This window comes from Polistes fuscatus, unplaced genomic scaffold, assembly GCF_010416935.1.
Source record: "Polistes fuscatus isolate 324 unplaced genomic scaffold, CU_Pfus_HIC Scaffold6, whole genome shotgun sequence".
In the NCBI taxonomy this organism is placed as follows: Eukaryota; Metazoa; Arthropoda; class Insecta; order Hymenoptera; family Vespidae; genus Polistes; species Polistes fuscatus.
In genome coordinates, this window is record NW_025113140.1 from 10386594 (window position 1) to 10409051 (window position 22458).

The 22458-nt window shown below is 35.4% G+C and overlaps 2 protein-coding genes across 2 annotated transcripts; both read right to left on the reverse strand.

The window, feature by feature from the left end:
• Window positions 1-8146: 8146 nt before the first annotated feature.
• On the reverse strand, window positions 8147-12247 carry LOC122523326. Its single transcript, XM_043645000.1, has 4 exons — window positions 12034-12247; window positions 11023-11528; window positions 8876-9133; window positions 8147-8581 (listed from the first exon to the last, which is right to left on the reverse strand). Exons 1-4 carry the CDS (start codon window positions 12056-12058, stop codon window positions 8147-8149), a joined length of 1224 nt encoding a protein of 407 aa, XP_043500935.1. The 5' UTR covers window positions 12059-12247.
• On the reverse strand, window positions 11975-15089 carry LOC122523437. The gene is made up of 4 exons (XM_043645178.1): window positions 13499-15089; window positions 12789-13127; window positions 12528-12729; window positions 11975-12110 (listed from the first exon to the last, which is right to left on the reverse strand). The coding sequence occupies exons 1-4, from the start codon at window positions 14937-14939 to the stop codon at window positions 12068-12070; spliced, it is 2025 nt and encodes a 674-aa protein (XP_043501113.1). The 5' UTR covers window positions 14940-15089; the 3' UTR covers window positions 11975-12067.
• Between the last annotated feature and the right edge of the window lie 7369 nt (window positions 15090-22458).

The window sequence follows — 22458 nt, forward strand, 5'->3', positions numbered from 1 at the left end:
TTTTTATTTTCCTCAATACATAGGTATAGTGTAAGCTCGCGTCTGTATGATCATATTTGCATATAAACGATTGGTCAAAGTTCCTCTTTCCGATGCTTATCGTGATTGCTTTTATCGCATTCAACTTATCTATTCTCCTGAGATGTTCGTTGAATTATTTTCGGGATATGAAAATATATATTTAAATATTGTTGCGTGTATGTGAGTTATAAAAATACATATCGGGAGTTTGGAAAGGAATTTAATTAACTTAGATCGTTCTCAGAAATCAATTACGTATCAATTAACTTTTGTTTTAAACAGCTAATCAAATTGAAACTCAATATAATATAAAATTAATTAATTCGTCAATAAATGCTATAACATTCATAATGAAGCGTTTCTTAAATATAAGCATAAATTTGCGTCTAGCAAGTATTACTTACCCGTGTACGGGGAGCTCGTTTTTTTTTTTGGCCTCTCGACATAATTTGTAAAAAGAAAGAGAAAAGGAGAGTGGTTGAGAAAAAAAACATAAATGAACATTTTAACGAATATTTCTGTCCACCGAGAAACTCTAGTTAGACGATCGTTAATAAAGACTCCAGAGATTTGCGATATGCTTGTAAGTCGATAATTATGAGAGAGCGTGCTCGTAGAAGTAGAAGGACCCGGGAGTCTTTTCCCGTGATGAAATTTTTTCAATCTCGTAGGAATTCCATGGGGAACAGAGCGTAGAAGGTTAGCTAGCTAGCTAGCTAGCTAGCTAGTCTAGCTACCCAGTTAAATTCTTACTTACTTCATTAGCCCTTCAACTGTAGTGAAAATGGAAATAATTATTCCTCGTTATTTCCAAGCAAATATTCTATTATCGTACCAAGTAATTACACACACACACACACACACATAATGTATAATATTTTATTTTATTTCATTTATTTACCAATGTCGAATTATTTATTTTACAAAATATTAATTTATTATATAAAATCTTATCAGCTGATATTCGACGTAATTAAAAAGTAATATATGAGAATTTTAATATTCTCGAATATTTTACATCCGAATTATTTTTATTACAAATATCGATTTATTATAAAATCTTCGACATATTTGAAAAAAAAAAATAGTACGTTCGTGAATCTATTTGTATGTTTGTATTAATTTATAAAATAATTAATTACATTCCGTATTAACGAGGCTCTCAAATTAAATTTTGTCGATATTTTTTCAATTAAATATGCTAAAGTTAAGGAAGTACTTGTACGTACCGGTCTAACCCTGTTATCATCAAACTTATCAAGAATCGTTTCTCGATCCTATTCTACTTCCTGAACCGAGTATTCTTTGAAAGAGCATTTCTATATTTTCATTGGCTGAACGCCCCGAGACAGCATTCGCAATCAAAAGTTTTTGTCAAGGGTCTGAGAACTCGAGTTGTTCTCAAACACGACAAACTCCTAGGTTTTTCACTTTACAAAGCTTCATGTCAAAGATTGTTTGTTTCTTATATTTTTCTTGTTATATTTATTTTTTTATTTTTGCCAACTATAATGTTAAAAATTATTCCATAGGAAAAGAAAACTTTTTCCGAGTATAAACGACGCAATTTTTTCTAAATGGTCAAATCAATAAGTACCAGACATTTGAACAGTTTTTTAATCACAATATATTCATTTAAATTTAGATTCGTCGAAAATGTGTGATTTGGAAAATGATTAAAAAAGCTATTCAAAAAAATCATCGATTCATTCTTATCGTTCGTAATTCAAGTGAATAATCTGCGAATTAAAAATCCAAGATCGTAGCTTCGTAGAAATTTATAGGACTGTAAGTTCCTTCGCGATCAGTTATCCCTTCGGCGTTCCAACTGAGAATCACGAACCGTTCTCTCATACCTTATTCACCTGCTATCGCAAACTAGCTTTTCGAAGACTGAGAGTCATGTATGAAAACGTACATACTACACACGTACATATAGAACTTGGATCTCTCAATGCAACTTTCTTCCTTATATGTGTGTCTCTCTCTCTCTCTCTCTTTTTTCCTGAAAGGACTGGACTCTGATTACGTGCATTGCTGGCAGATGAGTCGGCATCTTTCTATTGTCTGGATCATCATAGAAATGGAACTTCTTACATGAGATTCACCCTTAATTAACCACTAATGTTGATATGTGCACCGTTATCCTTAACACTTTTTTCTTTCCTTACCTCACGTAATTCGTAGTTTTCCACGAAATACTCAAATAATTGCATTTTTTGTTGTTCTTTTTCTCTTTATGACCAAATTTTATTCATATATAAAAATAAAAAATTACGCACGTGTAGAGGTGATCGAATATGTGGATATGTGGGATCGAGCAAACGTGTTCGTTGTTCGATTGTCCGTGTAATACCAAAACAAAAACAAAAAGAACAAAAATTGTGAAATAGTTTCTTTGTCGAGGAAGAAAACGCAGAACAATGTCGTGGTGAGATGGGTAGGGGGGGGGGGTTAAATGGTATCGTTCGGAATCAGATCACGTAGAGTTAGCGAGAGGAAAGGGCCGAAGTGTGTTTGCGTCCTCGCAAAGCTCCCTATCCTCAACGATTTCTCTCACTATTGGAATCTTCTGGTAAAAACAATCGCCTTAACCGACGACCACCGTGCTTCTCGTAATTCAAACCTTCTCACGGATTCACGCCTGGCCATTAATTGCCAAGTTTTTATACCCATTAAACGGAGTATACTAACAAGGAAAACCAGCCAACTGGAGATTGATAAAAAAAAATTAGTATAAATACGTGAAATATTTTTGGGAAAAAGATGAAAAAGAAAACGAAAAAAATTATCGACCAAAGATTACCGCTAATTAATTCTAAAAAAAGAAAAAAAAGAGTAAAACAATTTAAATCACCTACTCGAATTCGAATGATATAATAATTATTCTAAATTTCCGGGATCCGAATTAATTATTATTTCCTGCCGTCTTCGAAATCGGCGTAGCGAACAAATTGAAAAGGGGAGAGAAAAAAAAGAGAAAGAAAGAAAAAGAAAAAAAAGGAGAGACGACGTTCTCGCTTCGATGATGATAATAGTGATAAGGATGAAAAGAAAAAAGAAAGAAAGAAGATGAAATGATAGGACAGGTTTGCACGCAAGAAGATTATTAAAAGCTCTCATTATTCCATTGAAATAGAGCCAAGTGCATGAGCACGATTGAAGTACCACCGGCGAGGTCGTCGTAGTACGCGAGAATTCTCGATTAGAAATTCTGCAACGACCGCTAACTTCTCTTTCGGTAGTACGTTATCGAAGTCGGTAATCGAGGATCGAAAGAGCTCGATGCAGTCCGTTCGAAGGCTTAATTGCTCGTCGTTCTACTCGGATAATAGCAGGACCATGTTAAAACGAAATCTTCACGAGATAGATTTTAATTATACTACCTCATCGTTTCACATTAGTATATTATAATTTAACGTAATTGGATCGATCATCTTCAAATCTATTTTAAAGAAATTATAACAAAAAAAAAAATATATATATATATATACATATGCAGAAGAAGGAAAGAAAGAAAGAAAGAAAGATAGAGAAAGAGAGAGAATAAATGGAGAATTATGATCGAGAGCGGGGAGAGATATAATAACAAGAATTCATTAAAATTTGTTCGACGAGAGTGGCGTATAAAAAGTGAATTGTTTTACGAACGCTGATCGTGACGCACGGCAATTCTCTTCTCTCTCTCTCTCTCTCCCTCCCTTTCCCTTTCCCTTTCCTTGTTCCTCTATACTTTCACAAGCAATCTCGCTCAAATAATGGAGATACGTGCGAACAAAAAGCTTATCGATCGAATGCAAACGACATACTTACATACTTATGTATCAATCCTGCGTAATATGCGAGCCTCGTTGAAACACGGTTCGCAAGGATGATTCTCATTTCCATCATCCGCTGATGTAAAATCTATTGCATAGAGGGAACAAGATAAAAAAGAATCTATACGTGTATATATATACGTGGTGCAATGCATTAGAGACATCGTTATTCGCGACAGAAGTACCGATCGGATAGATTCATCCTTTTCGGTACTGCTGCTGCGTTCACAGGGCGTAGAAGACTTCATATATTTTGTCTGTACGTATCGAAGGAGGTACTACGTGGAACGATATCCAGCTGGAAAGTCGGAAAGAAAAATGGCCCGTCTTTTACTTTCTTCTCACTCTTTTCTCTTACCGTACTTATTCCTTTTTCACTAAGAAAAATTCAAGCTCGACGATATATCAGATTGCGTCGCGTCTGAAATCGATGCTACAACTTTTGTCCAATAACGCAATACGTAAACGTTCTCTCTTCCTCTCTCTCTCTCTCTCTTTCTCTTTCTTCCTTTTTATATTTCTATTTCTCTCTCTTTCTATTTCTCGTATACGCCTGGCTAACGCAGCAACTCGCGATATATCTATATATATATATGTATATATATTTCTACGATATTTCGCAACCAGTCTACCAACCCCCCTAACTCCTTCCTACGAACCAACTCAACCATTCAACCACCAACCACGAGTGGAATCCAACGGATTATACTTCTACGAATCGGCGATGCGTTTCACGAGGCGACATCACGTCCCACCAAACGTTAAATTAAGTTTTAACCTTTTCACCCTTTTCTTACCTTCGTTTGCTCCGTCAAACATTATCTCTTTTCCATCTTTTTAACATTAGATTTTGGATAATTACATTTTACGTTACCAGAGAGACACTTTATTCGCGTTAAATAATTATTCGACATTATACAAAGTGTAATTTTATTTCTACGTTTGAATAACTTGACCCGAAATGGAAGAGAAAGACAAAGAAATATTTAATGCTCGTTCTTATTTTGTCCTTTTTGTTACCTTTTTTTTTTTTTTTTTTATACTAGAATATAAGTAACGTTAAATGAAATTGACATTCCTAGTGCATCGTCACGTTTCATATCTCGTGGAATTGTAAAAATCAGTGTCGCGGAGATTGGTCAAATAGAACCTTCTAAACTTTTTGATCTTGTTTCTTTGCTTTTTAGAAAAAACCAAGAATGAATTACGAAGCACTATGTTATAGTAGAACGACCTCTTCTACATGTCGTTAATACAACGATATTGTCCCAAGAGATTATCTTCGAACATATGGACTCGCCAGAGGGTATAACCGGTCCTATGGGATCAACCTCGTATGAAGGAATACTTATAATGCAGCCAGGTCGAGCTATCTTTTTTATTCTCTCTTCTTCCACTTCTTCCTTTTTTCCCTGATTCTTTCTTTTTTCCCTTTTTCTTTTTTTTTTTATTCATTTTTCCACCCCTAGTATTTTCTATCTCTACCTTTTTCTCGTGGCGTGTTACGTCATAGAAGAAGAGAGAAGGGTAAATGATATAGGTTTAAAATACGTGAGCGCAATCTTTTACACGCTTGCCCAGAACCAGACGGAAAAACCGATCCTCATCACCACCCCACCACCACCACCACTAACATCATACACCTACCAGTTCCTACTCTCACCCTTTTCTGTTTTCTGTTTCCAATCGAAAAGTCTGATTCGATTCACAATCAGATAGAATTTTAAGAAGTAAATGCAATTTTAATGGAGTAAATTCTATTATCCAGCATTTCTCTCTCTCTCTCTTTCTCTCTTTCTTTCATTGTCGAAGAATTGACATTTAACGTTTTAACGTTTAATCATTAATGCGAAAAAATCGTAAAAGCAACGAGTTTGCGTATTTATTTTTATTTTTATTTTCATTCCGAGCCCATTTTTTCTTTTCTCTTTTATGATAAAGTAAAGAGAAATAAATAAGGTGAAAATAAGAAGAAGTAGAAGAAGAACGAGAGCGTTAATTACACTTTGAAATAATGTAGCATGGCGAGTGAGAGAACCGAGGCAGAAAATTTTGTAGAAATGAGCGGACCTTTTAAAAAGAGAATAAGTTATTCTAGTTTTTGCCAAATTGTAGGACACACTCTTATCTCTCTCTCTCTCTCTCTCTTTTTCTTTCTAATTCTATTTTTTGTTAAGATGGGCGAAGAAAAACGCTATTTCTTTTGGTTTTGAGAAAACTCGAGTTACTTTCGCATAACTCGTGCGTGGATAATTTAATTAATTAAATTAAGTGGTACAATTTTTTTTTAACGTGAGAGAGAGAGAGAGAGAGAGAGAACCACCACCATCATTACCACATCTTGTCGGGGACCAACGATACGCCGTGTTGAAGTTCGTTAACTCTTTATTAGCTTCTTGACCTTGTCTCTGAAGTATACGCGAGTAGAATCTTCTGAATAAGGAAGAAAAAGAAGAAGAAGAACTACTAGAACGAGTGAGAGAGTAAGAAATAAAGAAAGAAGGAGTGAAGGAACCTTTTCTTTGGGAGAACCTTATGGTAAAATGATACTACACTTTTACGAGTTCTCGTAACGTACGCTACTGTGCTCCTTTTCCTAGAAGTTTACACCTATTTCGCAAAACATATTTACGTTTCTTCCACATTATAAAAGGGAAACGAATGAGAAAGAGTGAGAGTGCGTCTGTGAGAGAAAGAGAGAAAGGAGAAAAACGATGATGGCTCGACGAGCGAATAAAACTATGCAGAAGAGTGCGCGAGGCGAATAAATGAAATTCCATAAAAGTAACTGTTTGAAAACAATTTTATTCCTTTTAACGTAGACGTTGAAGTCGTAGAGAATAAAAGTAATAAGAAAATAGAGGGAGTGAAAGGAAGAAAGAAAGAAGGAAAGAAAGAAATAAAGAAAGAAAAAGGATAGAAAGATGAACAAACATCGAGTTAAGATTTTCACCTATCCTGAGAATCTCTCGAAGATAAGAATCGAAAGAAGAAAAAGGAAACGAAAAAGGAAGGAGAACTGAGTACTAAAAGGGTATAAAAAAACAAGAAAAAGGAGAGAAAAGATAAATGTGTCGTCATAGCGATGAGTGTGTACGTCAAGTAAAGGAAAGCGTGGCAACGGAATAAAAACATGTGCCGTACTTTTACGAGTTTTCGTAATGTGCAAGGCATATGGCACTACTGTGGCGGCTGGCACACGCGTCCTCGTCGTCTAGCAAGCACCACCTTTACAGCTCCCTCGTATATACCCAACCCCTCTCCTCCCTCCCTATTCCCTTTTTCCTACCTACCCTTAACCATACACCACACCACCACCTCTTTCTACTGCCCATGATTTCGCCCTTTTCCTCGACTTCCTCATTTCGTTATTCCTGCCACGCGCGCTAAAATCACCAGGTGGTAAAAACGTGCATGAGTAGGAAGGACGAAGAGCTTCTCGTCGTCCTCGTCCTCGTCCTCGTCCTCGTCCTTGTCCTCGTCCCTTGTCTCTATACGATACTCACCACCCTTTCTTCTTTTCTTCTTTTTTCTTCTTTTTCTTTTTTTCTTCTTCTTTTTGACTCGTTCTTTGTCTTCCTTCTTTCTTTGTCTTTCCCTGGGTAAAGGAACAATTTACTCGTTTGCAAAAAAGAGCTAACTCGAGGAAGATAATTCTTCTCTTCTTTTATATATATATCTTTCCTTCTTTTTTTTCCTATTTGTCGTTCTTTGTTTTATTTTTTTTTTTGTCTTCTTTTTTATTTCCTTTTTATTCTCAGTTTCTTTTCTCGTCCATACGTACGTGACGGCAACGCGAAATCTCCTTTTAACTACGATTCCTCATTTTTTTTTCTCGCGAATTAATGGACGGATTTCGGCCGTCCTACCAACGATTTGCGATTTTGTATTGCATCGAAAGAAAAAAGAGAAAGAGAGAACGATCCTTTATTTCATTCGTTTTTTTCTTTCTTTTTTTTTAATTATTTTTCTCTCGATCTAATTTCTCTTATATTATATTTCATATATATATGTCTTAAAGTTATATACTCATGCAGTATTTATTCGTACAATTTTATTTAAAATTACATTAAACTTTTTTACGAAGAGGAAATATAAATCCCATTCCCACCCCACACCTTCGCGAAATAACGAACGAATTTATAAAAATTGTAGATTTCGTTGGTTGACGTACGGCTAATACGAGGATTCTTCAACAATTTTTATTCATGAAAAATCGAATCCAACTTTAAACGTTCGAACTCGATTAAAATCATGATTTATACATTCGATTAAGATTATCTTTTATTCAAAGTTATTATTAACGATCAGAAAATGTCATTTTCTACTTCTTCTTCTTCTTCTTCTTCTTCTTTTTCTTTTTTGTCTATTATTAGAATGGCTTGATCGAGACAGTTAATTATTAAAAGGAAACACGTACCAACGACGTTCTCAAAATATGGCAGAATAATCTTCTCCCTTATGCAACGTTTATGCAACTCGAGCTGAATCTCATTCGCCCTTCTCAATTTCAACAACTCGAACAATTTTTTAGATTTGGGTTCCGCTTTCGTCATACTTACTTTTCTTCGACATCTTTGCAAACTATCAAGATAAGTCGCTACGTCAATATTCGTTCGTATACCAAGGGCGAACTCCCTGATATTATCTTTCCAAGTTCTGTAATCGTCTTCTACGAGTTTGGGTTGAACACCGTCGTAGACGTAAAAAGATCTTTCACATTCGTCGATGTTGTCTACCAACTGCGAGTTAACATGGAAAATCGTTTTTTTTTTTTCAAATTACAAATCAAATGCATTACTTTCGACAAACAATAAACACATTCAACTATCTATATGACAATTTTCTAACTTGACCGTATTAACTTTATCGATTTTATCGTACCGATAACGAAGAAAAAGATAAATTCATCTTTGAAAGTATCTTTCGGAACGTTTCGTCTTTAATAAAATTACAGAAGGAATAGAAAAAAAAGAAAAAAAAAGAAAACAAACCTACGATAAAGTTAGAGAGAAAAATGTAAGAGTAACACTAACGTATCGCCAATAGGATGCCATAGCTTTCTGTAAATCGATTATGGCGTTTCTATCAGGTTCTTTGAAACCATGCAGTACACGAAGCCGCAGAGTTCTAGGTGGGCGTCTCTTGGTAGTTTTGGCCAACGGCATGTCGTATGTATCGTTGCAAATTCCATGCCCGTTTCTGCCAAATGGAAAGAGCCAATCGTACGGAATCGAATACGTACTACGTACCAAATCCTTTCTGTCGGCGTTCGTCGGTTTGACTTTTGGAATCTGTTCGATAGAGTTTGGGAAGAAGAGTTGTTAGAAAAATTTATTTCCAGGATAGTTCAATTTTCTTGTTCATCTCTCTGAATATAATCTCGATAAAATTTTTTGACGAAATATATATAAATATATATATATATATATATTATTATATTTATATATATATATTAATATATATTCGTTTATAATTGAAAATATAATAAAAATAACAGAGGGTTAGGAAAAAATGAACGGTGTTTACGGGAGATAATTGTTCCCGCTGAAGAACTAACGGAGTGCAAGAGTTTAATCACTTCGTAGCTAAATAGATAAATGACTTGTAAGTAGATATAGAGAGGCAAGGAGTTGAAAGGGGTGGGGGAAGGTGAAGATGAACATGCTATTATGTAGAATCGACGATCCAACCTGATGCGATTGTAACAATGCCTTTGATCCGAATTCAGTTTCCAGAGGCACAAATGTAATCAGATGATGGAGGTTCGATCGATGAATGGAAACCGGAGGGAAGATGGCGCTCGCCTCCTTATTAAGGTGAACGATCATCTCTTCTCGATGTCTAATTGATCGATGAAGGTACTCGTAAGCATTGAGATCGCGGTTAATCGACAAAATTCTGTATCGTGTAACAACGTCACGTTTCGAGAATGGTATTTTATGTTCTTGGCAACATTTTCCATGATCGTTCATACGTTCGTTGCAATGTTTCCTTGGTCCGAGTTCTTCTTCCTCTTTTCCGTTCCTTTTTTCATCTTCATCTTCTTGATATTCTTGATAGTCTTTTTCGGACGTTGCCACCACCACTAGCACGTCGTCATCCGGTGCATTCTCGTTGAAATCGAATTTCCTTGACGGTCGTTCTTCGCGACTTTTACCACGGTAACTCGTCGTCCCGTCACTTTTAACCTCGAAAACGTTTCCGAAAAGATCGCTGCTCGTAAAGATCGTCGAAGGGATTGGCTCGGATCGTCTGGCATTGAAGTTATAGACGGAGGTAGACCTTCCGGCACAGGTGGCACACATCTCGCTACTGAAGATCAATTTATCCGATTTTATCTAAAGAAACGAAGATAGTAAAGAGAGGTAAAAGGATGGAAGACGGATGGAAATAGAAAAAAAGAAGAAAAAAATGAATAAGAGAAAAATAATAGGAGAAAGAGATTATCGGGTACCTTCAAAATCGTCATCGTCGTCGATAAATATAACAAGAAAAATAAATTTCGCATTTTACTTGGGAAATAGGAAATAAATAAAGAAAATAAAGTAATATTTACTTGACTTTATTTAAGCATTATATTAAACGTCTTTTATCTAGACATGTATGCGTTTAAAGTACTCTATTTGTAACCGGGATTATCCTCCCATCGTCTCGTTTTATTTCAATCCGAGTGAATCCTCTTTCACGGAGAAATATCGATGCGCGAGCAGTCGTACTTTCAAGAGCCGACGGATTATTAATACCGGTTGGGTACTTTACTCTTTCACGTTTTCTCTAGATGTATATATATATATATACATGTGTGAGAACGTACAGAAACATCCACGCGAGAACGTGATTGTATTAACGTTCGTTATTAAATTTTCGGTAAATATCGAAACATATATCTCTATCTCTATCTCTCCCTTTCGGTTTAAATCTCTCTGGATAAAAAAGGAAAATGAAAAAATGAGAAAATAAGAAAACAAGATAGGATATTGAAATATTGTAAAAGAACGATCTCCATATTAAGACGCTCAGCTAGGATAGATGAAGATTTTCCGATATTGGAAAAGTGAATCTTTGGCCCCTATACCTCTTATACTCTCTACCACCCTTTACCCATATCTCTTTCCCTGTTCCAAACACGATGCGATCCACGTCGTTGTCGTGACAGTGGCTGGTGGTGCTCTTTGATTACCTTGAGATTAACTTTGCCCGGCGCCGAAACTTCGTAATGACCTCTTCGTGATATGCTGACTCGAAGATCGGTTGGCATCGATAGAGTGCAACTAACTGCTGACTGATCGTAGGATACACTAGCGTAGTTCTTGTGCTCAAACAGGGATGTCAATAGGACCGAGACAAAGCCGTCTGCGATCAATATTCTCGTCATTTCATCTTGGTATCGATCTTCACCGTTTAAGGGTTCATCATCCTGCCAAAGAAATTTCTCGTCGTTGTAGTTGTCTTTGTCGTTGCCGTTGTTGTTGTTGTTGTTTTTGTTTTTGTTGTTGTTGTCGATGACGTCGCCCATGCCATCCTCGTCGTTATTACTGTTGTTGTTTCCAGAGTTTACTTTGAAAAGTCGATCATCGTGTTCGTATAATTTGATCGATCCAAAGTATCGTTCGAACTCGTCTCTCGTCCAATCGCAGATCAAAGGTCGTTCCTCGATCTTATAACCAGTCGTTATACGAGTACCATCTGGAGAAAATAAGTATATAAGTTTGTGAAGTAATATTATATATATAATAAATTTTGTTAATTTCGTTTCGCGAAGTAGTCAAGTTGTTGAGAAAAAGTCTAATAACTTTTGATAAATTTTGATTAGTTTGTTATGAATGCGTGATATTAAAAATATAAAATAATTAATATGAGTAATCTTATAAGTGTATTGAAATATAAATCAGAATAAATTTATTTATATTTATTTGATAGCAAAGATTTTGGGTATTTAAATTTATTTATGATAGTTTTGAAAGAAATCAAAAACAACAGAGTAATAAATTAGAAATGAGAGTATTTTTTTTTCTTTTTTAGAGGAAAACTAGTACCAGGGAAATGGACGATCAATTTCCCATTGGAACGGAACAGCATGTCGGTGCCGTCGGAGCGTCGCGTGAAATTTTCGTCTACCTCGTAGTCCGAGTTCGCTCTGAGCAGTAATCGATCGTATTCGCGCACAATCAGATCGCGTAGCACCTCGTACCTTCTACCATCATGATCCAGGACATTGTATCCCGTCACTTTGATCCTTCCATACTGCATTCCCGTTCGAACGTCCGCCTGATTTTCATTTTCCAAAAATTCCAATAACTCTCAGAGCCGTAGAAAATGTTATTTTCGTTTGGATCTCGCTTCTCCCGTTTTTAAGAAAGAAAAAAACGCGATAGAATAGTCGTTACTCAAGTAATTAAAACGAATCGAAAATTAATATCGAAAGATAGTAAATTTTTTCGATAATAACCCAACATTTTGTGGAATAAATTTGATTATGAATAGGAAAAAATAAAAAAAAAAAAGAAAGTAATACTTTTACAGTTTACCGACATTTTTCATATTTTGTAAATACTGTATATACCATTTATAAGAAACTATAACACGTGGTAAAATATTATCTACAAAATTAATTCTACGAACAAATGATGAGAAAAACAATTTGTCAATAATAATTAGACTTTGATATTAATTTAGATTGAAAACCTTCGCATTGAAATGTTTCTAATCGTTGTTGTACTCCATCTGGAACGAAACTTAACCATCAGTTCGTCCGTCGTTGTCGATGATGCTCGTTGAAGATCCTCGTAATCTTTTTCAAACGATCCATGGATTTGGGTTTTGTTCAATGTTCTTTTCTTTCGTTTTGAATTTATCCCACTCTGTTTCCGTTGCTTTATTCCATGATCTTACAAAAGAAAAAATATGTTGATAAATACGTATTCCATCTAACGAGAAGTGCTATACCTTCTTCCAAACTCTTTTCCTCTGTTATAGTATCCTCGAACGATATGCATTCGACTACAACACCATTTGGACGCAATACAATGACGCTTTTGTCATGAAGAAACTTCAAAACCGTACCATTCCTCAAATATTTTCGGTAAGCTTCTCGAGAAACATCTTTGGGTCCTTTAGAAATGTATGATTGACGAATGTAAAAAGGATTATCAGGACAATCTCCGGTAACTGGTAAAATTGTCAATCCTGATGGCCAGGATGCATGAAAATCAAATTCTAAATTTTTCCAATAGGAATCTCTCGGGGTTGTATCGGAAATTGAATGTATTTTATTTCTTTCGAGATCTGAAAAAAATTATCGGAAAATTAATTTTCTAAAAGATCAATCAACATTAATAACATTTCATACATTTAAAAGATATTATTTTAACGTTTTATAAAATAATTACAAAATTAATTCTATTAACGTCTGTGTACCTATCATATTCTTATATGACGTGCATATTAATTAAAAAGTTACACTTCATAGAATATCAAAATTGAAGGGTAGGTTACAAAATGTTGAGACTAATTAAAAAGATTTTTATTTATTTCTTACATAGAAAGGAATTGTTCGGGAAAAAATTATTCTTACGTTCAGCTCAATACTTTTTATAGCCTACTCTTGTTATATAATATATAATATAATAAGTATAAAAATGTTTGACACTTCTTACCAATTTGTTTGCAAAAAGCAAGGACGATTCCTTCGTTGGTGGTAAGATGAAAAACGTTAGAGTTTGTAGGATCTGAAGGTTTTTCGAACAAACGTAAGGTACAACCGGAAAGTGTAACGACAATACGTAAATCTACGTTCTCGTAAAGCCAAGTCTCGAAATTCACTCGTACGAATGTACCGTCCTCCGAATAGAAGATCTTTCTTTTTTCGTCGATCTGAACTCTCAAGTTGCCGAGGTCATAGCCTACGAACTCGTGAGGTTCATCCTCTTTGGCAAACTCCAACGATAGTATCTTTCTCCTAGGTAGAAAAGAAGTGTCGATTCCATTTGTTTCTTCTTTTCTGCCCTTAGACGAGATTTTTTCACTCAACGTTTTACTACCTCTTTGTTTCCCTCTACCTTTGGGAATTTTTTCCTGGTCTTTTGTTTTTCTCCCAGACGTATCCGGCTTCGTTGTATTATTTTTTTTAGAACTTGTCGTTTGTAATTTTTTATTCAAATATCGAGCTTTCAAAGAATTCGGAAGAATAAAATGTTCGTCGTCGAAATATAAACGAAATTGATTATCATCTTTCGAAAATGTAATCGCATCTATCGATGATTTGCTAATCCCTTTAATCGATTCTAATCGATACTTTTCTTCTTCTCGGTTTATCCAATCAATTTCTTCTTTTTTTACGTATTTAACAAAATCACGTAAACAAACGGGTGTACGTAAGTTCGATACGATTAATTTTTCGGATACGTCACCGACAACGTAATCGTTACTGAAATACAATAAAATAGAATCCGTCGGTTCGAAATATCTTTTTTCGAAATGTTCGAAATCTTGAAAACATTCGTAGGTTGTTTGAAGTAGAACCTTTTTTGGAAGTAACTCGACATCATTGTACTCTTCGAGAGGTTCTTTCAGTCTATGCATTCTTCTACGTCGTTTCTCGAAGACATTCTTCTCCAAATAACTTGGTAGCAAGATTTCTCTCTTATCTGTCAGTTCAAAGAGACCTGGACAGTTTAAGAACGCAGCTACGGGTTTCCCATAGTCGATTTCAGTGTCGCTTTTCGATGAGAATTTTGACTTCTTCTTTTTATCATTTTTTTTTACAAAAGAAGTAGAATCCGCTAAAATTTTACCAGGAGAATGTAAACAAGAAATAACTGACAGCATTTGATCCTTTTCGTCTGTTTTTTTGTCCGACGAATCGCCATAGATCATCTTGTCGAAGATCAGAAAATGCAAGTAATGACAAATGTTCTCTCGACAGATTTCAACACTGGGATCAAAGTAATTGATTAAGTTGTTTATATAACAATCGTATTCCCTCATTTTCTTATCTGTTAATTTTTCATGATTCAACCAACAATCAATTATCCTTGGATCATGATAAATTTGTAAAAATGCATCAGCTAAGGTCATGCCATTGAATAATTTTAACATCCTCTTGATATCATCATCCAAAGTAATATGATGTGTATTTAAACTCAACTTATCACCGTTGAGAATCAATTCGATCGTTAAATCGTCGAACTTTTCTTCGACGACGTTTTTATTCGTGTTAACCTTGTACTTTTGGTTGAGAAGTTTCAGTCTTTTATTAACCCACGATTCTTCTTTCTCATCGATACTTTTAACTGATGCTACTTCTTCTTCTCCTTCTCCTTCTTCTTCTTCTTCTTCTTCTTTTTCTTTCGCTTTCTAAAGATTCAAAACGTTATCGAGGGGAATCATGTTAAACGGATTCTATGTAGCGTGTAAAAAGTCGAGATAGATCGTAGAAATGACTAGCTAACCTTTTCATAGATGTTCTCCTTTGACGTAACGTTTTGCTCCTGTGAAGATCGATCTGTTAGAACGTTTAAGTTATCTTCGACCTGCAGTAAAAGAGCATGAAGTAGTATTGGCACGGTTACGCGTTCCGTTGGTAATGCATCGAGAATTGCATAGTAGACGTTAGCCTCGACTTCTTTCATCTCGTTTATGTCGTAACGCTGGATTAACATGCTTCTTAGGTAATTGGAATGCTTTCGAAGAAGATCGTAAAGATCGTATACGATAAAGGATACTTTATCGTAAATATCTTTCTTTAGGGTTTCGTACTCAAGGTCATCGGATGTTTCAAACAAAATTGGAGGCTTTAACGTAAGAAACGCTACGTTAGAAAATACCTCAACGGTTTGCGGATTTTTTAAAATATTCTTCAACGAACTCCAGAATTTATATAAATCGACCTTGTCTACGGTGTAAGTTTCAGGAAAACGTAACCTCATTCTATCGTATACGGTATCTCGATTTTCATCTTCGCGATAATGCAATGAAACGTGTTCCAATTTTTCACCAGGTCGTTTTATCTTGAGTATACAAGTAAGAGGCACACCAATATTCATTAATTCAAGGGGTAAATCGGGATTGTGAAAGCCCGTTAAAATGACGTAGAGATTAGGTCCGTCAAGTGGTGCATCGTCCACGTAAACTATGTCTCGCCATTCCTCCTCGCGAATTCTAAGTCGCGTATTAGCTTTTCCTCTCAACGATTGAATTCTGTCACCCTTTTTTTGAATACTTTTGGATGTACCTAACGAATTATTAGACGTATTCATTTTTCATTGATACAAATTGTTTTAATCGTAATTTATAATTAGTACTTGGATCAAGAATGGTTTGCATGATGCGATATTCATTCTCGATAGCTCGTTTCAATTCCTGTTCCTTTTTGATTCTAACCACTGCATCCACTTTAGCTTGATAAATCATATATTTAATAACACGTGCTAACAACCAAGTAGATTCAATATTAGCTTCGAGTAACTTGTTGGCATGATGGCAAACTCGTTGTAATATTGGACACTTATCTGGATCCTGTCTAGACAAGGACCAAACATTAGCTAACATTTTTTGACGGTTAAGGGTATAAATTGATTTTCGTTTTCCTTCATCCGCAGCTTCGTTAAACATCGATACGAATCGTGCATGATCACTCTTTGTCTCGATCATCATCATTACGACACACCACCAATGATCATCGTTAATTGTTATCGATTCCAATGGTTCTTGCCACGCATTTTCGTCCCTTAATTTTGTACTTTTCTCGGAAGTCACCGTTTTTGCTGATCTTTTCTTCGACATTTTGTTTCCTTTTATCGATTCTGATGTTTAACCTTAGATTAAAATAAACAATTGAATATATAACCTAAAGTAATGAAATTAACAGATAATCGAGTAGGTTTATTTTTAATATCTTTTGTTTTTCGTTTAATATTATAATCAAGAGAATGTTATTTCTTTTTATTAATAAAGAAAAAAGTGTGTGTGTGTGTGTATTTGAAGACTTGACATTTTTATCAGCTGACCGACTTTTTACCAATTTGATTCCCCACAGTTCGAAGCATTTACATAGTAGACTGCAATTACTTGCGTATCGATCGCGATGTATACATTTTTCAGAAACAAAACCTGTCGGTTACCCACATATATATACATCATGTGGTCAGCACTAAAGCGATTACAGTATACATTTTTAATGCACTCCAACATTGCAGACGCATGATGTTTCGATAAAAAAAGAAAAAAAACGACCGTGAGAGGCATTTTTCATAAGGTCGGTTGATAAAAACGGATGCAATTTATCAATTCGCACTAATAGCTAATTAATTTACTTCCTTATTGTCATTTGAAAATGATTAGTATATTCTTATAAATATTTACTACGCTTCGCTCTAGTTGTCATCGATGAATAATTATTTTTCGTGTTTTTGTTTTTTTGTTTTTCTTGTTAAATTCTAATCTGCGCGCGAATCAAAAGCTAAATAATAAAACAATTTGGTCAGTTAAATAATCGAGTATACACGCTGATTACCTGTCAAAACATCTCGTGGCAAAGTACAAATTGTGCAAGTTAACGTAACGTAAAATAGAATCGCCCTAGGACCGAATGCAAATTGATCGCGAAACGCAATAGCGTAACATAAATTGCCATTGCGGCTATGCGTCGTCTGGTGGTAAACACGGCAGAAAGCAAACACGGCGGTTTAGATTGAATTAAACTTGCCGCGTTTGGATTCTCCCACGTGCAACGTGGTGCGCGCGAGTGGTGTGCCCTAGAGAAGTTCCATCTCACGTGAAATAGAAAGAGAAAAAGAAATAGAAAAAGATAAATTGAATGTGGAACTTGGAATAGTGGGTTGTTGACGTCCAGGGCATTTAAGTGAACTCAATTCGTGAAATTAATTTCGTTAATTTGGACAAAAATCGGCCCTCTCAAAATAATATCGACGTATATACATCGACGTTGATAAAATACAAAAAACAGGTCACGTCAAATTGAAAATTGTCTTTTAAATCATCTTTCAGACGAAATGTATCGAAGTAATGAAACGCAAGGAGGATTAACGTTGAAGCACGTTGAATGATGGCTGAGATTAAAAGCATATTAGAAGGAAGCTTTCTAGTATAGCATGAAACGGGAGAAAGGAAAAGAGCAGGAAAAGAGAAGAACGGCGCAGAGAGACAGAGACAGAAAAAGAGAAAGAGAGAGAAGAGACAGTAGCTGGGATGGATACAAGCCACCATATTATTTTGGAAGGTAACGTCATGCTGCTACAGCTTGACGTATTACAGCAATTTAAATTACGCGATATACGCGTGGACTGTATTGTAAGAGGAAGTGAAAACACCTTAAAGCGAGATACACGGTCTTGTCAAATAAATGCTCGTTCCCTGAAATTGCTCTACTACTTTGACAGAAGACCACATCCTTTTCATATGGTCACTTAGGTGTATAAGAGTAGACAGAGTTCCTGGGATAGAACGTGTATACGTTCGATCTTGATTCATCAAGTTACAAACTTAAAAGGTATTCTCTCTCATCGATCCAACCATCTCTATTATTATTTTTATCTCAATCCCTCTATCTCCCTTGTTCCTTCATTTTCTCTTTATTTATTTCTAACATACTTCCTTACTTGGCAGAATTAAATTGCAATTTTAAGAATGGAACGATGTGTAATACCTTATGCATGATTTTCACGTCTTCTGATTTCTTTCAATGAAACATTTATCGAGCAGTCGTTTCCTAATGACATTATTATGTGTGATCGTTAAAAATATTATTGCAGATGAGAGATAATTAACTGTCATAGACATACATAGCGATATTTTGTATCTCGGTCCACGCAATTGCGAAATGAAGTCGATCGTAGATTCGAAAAAATCATTAAAAATTAAAAAAAAAACATAAAACAGACGACACGTTTCCGACTTATGAATTAAAAATCTCATTTAAAAAATCATAATTAAAGTCTTTGACAAATCTTATGTAATTATTGCAGAATACCAATTTACCGTACACTCTATTTGACTTTCATTTAAAATCTCATAGGAATTACTTTCTCTTTTTTCTTTTTAATCAAAAAAGAGTATTTAAAAATTGACTAATTTAACTGAAAGAAAAAATGAGTTCTAGGTCACAACAAATAAATTATAATTTGTATAATACCATTGGGATTAAGATCTCGTTAAACTACATATAATCATGAATTTCTGTTGGTTCTAATAGCTGTGTAGTTTAAAGTTTAGATCAGTAGCGGAAGTGAGTATTTCACTCGTGCGCAGTCATTCCCAACCAATTTCGCTACGCATCGCTGGTCGAATTTAATTAATTTTGATAATATTGTGAAGTTTATTACGCGACGAGTAGGTTGTAGGAAGTAGAAGGAATGATTCGCTAATTTGTCGAGCAGTTTTATACCAGGGAATACGTGGCCCGTCACTCAACAAAAGAGAATGGCTTTACTCTTGTGCGTTTCGCTCGAGCATGCTGTTATACGCAAGACAAGTTTTAACTTTAATTAAATAATAATATCTCTTTGAGCATGTGCGCTGAAAAAGGAGGTACTGTCTCTGGCCAACGGTTTTAAATAAAAATATCACTTTTATGACGATGATAAAAATTCATTGAAAACCTACGATTTTTTTCTTACGTACCTACGTATTCTATATGTTCACGTATATATATGTACGAGATATAAAACTTAATATATGACAATTATATATATATATACGTAGGTTCTAACGGGTCTTTGAAAGAGACGAATTCTCGAGAGACATCTTCATCTCTCGAAAAAGAGGAGAAAGAGAAAAATCAAAAAGGGGACAGATAGAGTAACGATAATGACATGCACATAAATCTCGTTCTCCGGTCCGGTACAGAACACAATTTTGACGGACGCGGAATTAACAACGCAGCAACCTCTCGTAATTCAAAGTTTCGACGGGGCGGAATTTAATTCCGTCGATTAAGGCATCTCTTCTGCCGACTTTCATGTGCATTTTTTCAATGCGCTCGCGCGTTCTGATAAAACGAACGTGCCGACGTGACCGATGCGAACGATTAACGACGAACAAAATCATTTTCCAGAGACGTGTCCTCTCGTTCGAAAATAATTGGCAAAAGGCTCTGCCATTAATCCGTTTATCGTAGAAGCAAAATTCTTCGTTCAAAGTTGTCGCTAAATAGTCGTACCGCAGATTTTGTTTTACTCTTTCTTTATCTTTTTTTTTTTCTTTTTATTTTCTTTAAAATAAGTAATACTTCGCTCGAGAAGATGGACGGCCATTCGTTAAGAGACTTTACTTTTAAGGAACTATCGTCAGCAGAATCTTAGAGAAATCTCACAGAGGACTCGATTCCTTTTTCCTGTAGTTGTAACATCTGCGATTCCAATTGTCTACTTCACTCGGACTTTTGGTTTTCTCAGCATCCGAGAACGATATGCAAGAGAGCTGGGTAATAGGATTTCTCATTTGACCTTTTCTTCCAGATATTATGAATCATCGGCCATGAAATTCGAATAATTTGTCGATGGAACGACGAATAGTTCGAATATACATTATCTCATCGTTTGAATAATCGTCTTTTTTTTTTGTTAACCATAAACACGAAAAGAATACGAAACAGAGAAGAAAAAACAGAGACGCAAAGATAAAGAAAGAGAGGAGTAAAGTTCGGTGGTGGCAAAGGTTTGAATAACATCCTCCCTTTACTAATTTGATTTCATCTTTGTCCAACAGCAATTGTAGAGAGAAACTGTAGTGAATCGTTGCCCGTTGTCCATTCTTCCTGTTTATCTCCCAACCCCCTAACCACCCTCGTCACCCTGTCTTTCTCTTTCTCTCCCCAAGGACAACTCGCCGCAACGGCCACAACAGCTGCTCTGACTCCTGCTGTTGTTTCTGTCCAGGATTCCTATTTTGCGGTGGTCACACGGTCTGTCAGTGGTTTCAAACGGCACTCGTGTTGCATTCTAAGATTTTCAAAATGATCATCTTCGACGAAAAAAAAAAAGAAAAGACATTTGCTTGCTAATCATACAAATTTTCTATATAATATTAACAAATATTATTTATCATTTGTCGTGAAAGATAAAAAAAAAATGTTGTTTGACATATTTGAATCATTTGGAGAAATACATTTTATACACAATTAGCGAAAATCATGATAGAAATAAACACGCCACGTAAAAGTCATGTGTATTTAGTATTCTGGAAGTTAATGCTCGTTGAAAAAGTCGTAAAGTCCGTGCACGTGGACCGTTACAAGGGAGATCATGTCCACTATCTGAAAACGAAAGGAACTTCTTGGTGATAATTCTTGGCACGCTCGTCCAAATGCTCCCATTTTTATCTCTTTTTCGAATCGTTTCGACAAAATGTTTCGCGGAGCACGCTAAGACACGATTAAAGAAAGATTTAAATCGAATCCCTGGCACTGCAAGGAGCAACTTAAGACGTTCTTGAATCGTTCCAAGAACATAAGGTACGAAGAAGTGATATACGATCGTGTTTTCCAATGCCTCATTCTTTCTCTCCCCTTTATTCGAGTAATCCATTAATCCTACAGATTTAAAACTTATTTCTAATTTTATTCTCTTCCCTCTGTCTTTTCTTGTCTTCCATTGAAGCAAATTTTCTTTTAAAATAATCGTGAATCTAATTCGTTGTTCGTACGTGTGATATCGTTGATTGGTGATTTCCATTTATTATATCACATATATCTGACGTATCTATCATATAAGACGAATATTTTATTTCTAAACCGATATCGAATATACGTGACATTTATATTGAACGTATTGTTTGATTTATTCAATATACTTCGTACGTACTGAATATCGTTTCAAACTACAGAGAAAGAAAAAAGTTATCAACCGTGAGGAATGAGTTTTCCAATCAAAGATAATTCAAATAAACTTATAACTCGATAGAGACGTAAAACAGAATTAGAAAAGCGCGATGAATGACACCATTGATTGTATGTTGTTTTAATTGAACGTATAACGTATATGCAACATTTACTTACTCTTATTTATCCTGTAACGAATATCATTTGAAACTAGTAGAAGAAAATCTTGATTAGTGTAAAGATTGTTTTTCGAATATTGAGAATATTATATTTTTTTGAATGAGATCGTAATAAGAAAACGTTTAGATTAATAGAGAATGATCTGAATAAATTTTAAATAGAGATGCAACGGAGTCATAGTAGGTCGTAGTACGTGATAAGGACAATGCGGGAGATTCGATTTAAACGCTCGTTTATGGTCGACGAGAGAGTGTGTATGGAGCAGTGGGTAATTGCAGAATTGTCGAGATTAGACGGACGGTCAGACGGAGGTGAGATAGTTTTCGAGCGGTATCAGGAACGCCCTGGATATCGTCCTGGGTGGAAGGAGCGATGATGGGTAAGCTGGCGTAATGTGTCGCTCCATTTAGAGCAGGAAGTGTAATAACAAGGAAGGAGAACAACTAATGGTGTGTGGTTGGTAGGTATGCTTTGAAGAGAAAGGGAGAAACGCAGGGAGTGATGTACTTGCTCGACGAAGAGAAACGAAGGTTCGGGTTATTGTGCTAACATCGACTAACTTCGAGAATCCTAGCCTACCTAACCAAAACACTACTACGC

What these genes read in the sequence shown, in the direction of transcription:
- LOC122523326 (XM_043645000.1), bottom strand. Translation starts at nt 12,058, where the DNA reads ATGTCCTGGATCATGATGGTAGAAG. An exon ending in CTGGATCATGATGGTAGAAG is followed by an intron (nt 11,529 to 12,033) that starts GTACGAGGTGCT and finishes TATTTTCTCCAG; the next exon opens with ATGGTACTCGTATAACGACT. An exon ending in TGGCATCCTATTGGCGATAC is followed by an intron (nt 8,582 to 8,875) that starts GTTAGTGTTACT and finishes GTTAACTCGCAG; the next exon opens with TTGGTAGACAACATCGACGA.
- LOC122523437 (XM_043645178.1), bottom strand. Translation starts at nt 14,939, where the DNA reads ATGTTAAAATTATTCAATGGCATGACCTTAGCTGATGCATTTTTACAA. An exon ending in TGCTTTTTGCAAACAAATTG is followed by an intron (nt 13,128 to 13,498) that starts GTAAGAAGTGTC and finishes AATTTTTTTCAG; the next exon opens with ATCTCGAAAGAAATAAAATA. An exon ending in AGAAACATTTCAATGCGAAG is followed by an intron (nt 12,111 to 12,527) that starts GTTTTCAATCTA and finishes AATGAAAATCAG; the next exon opens with GCGGACGTTCGAACGGGAAT.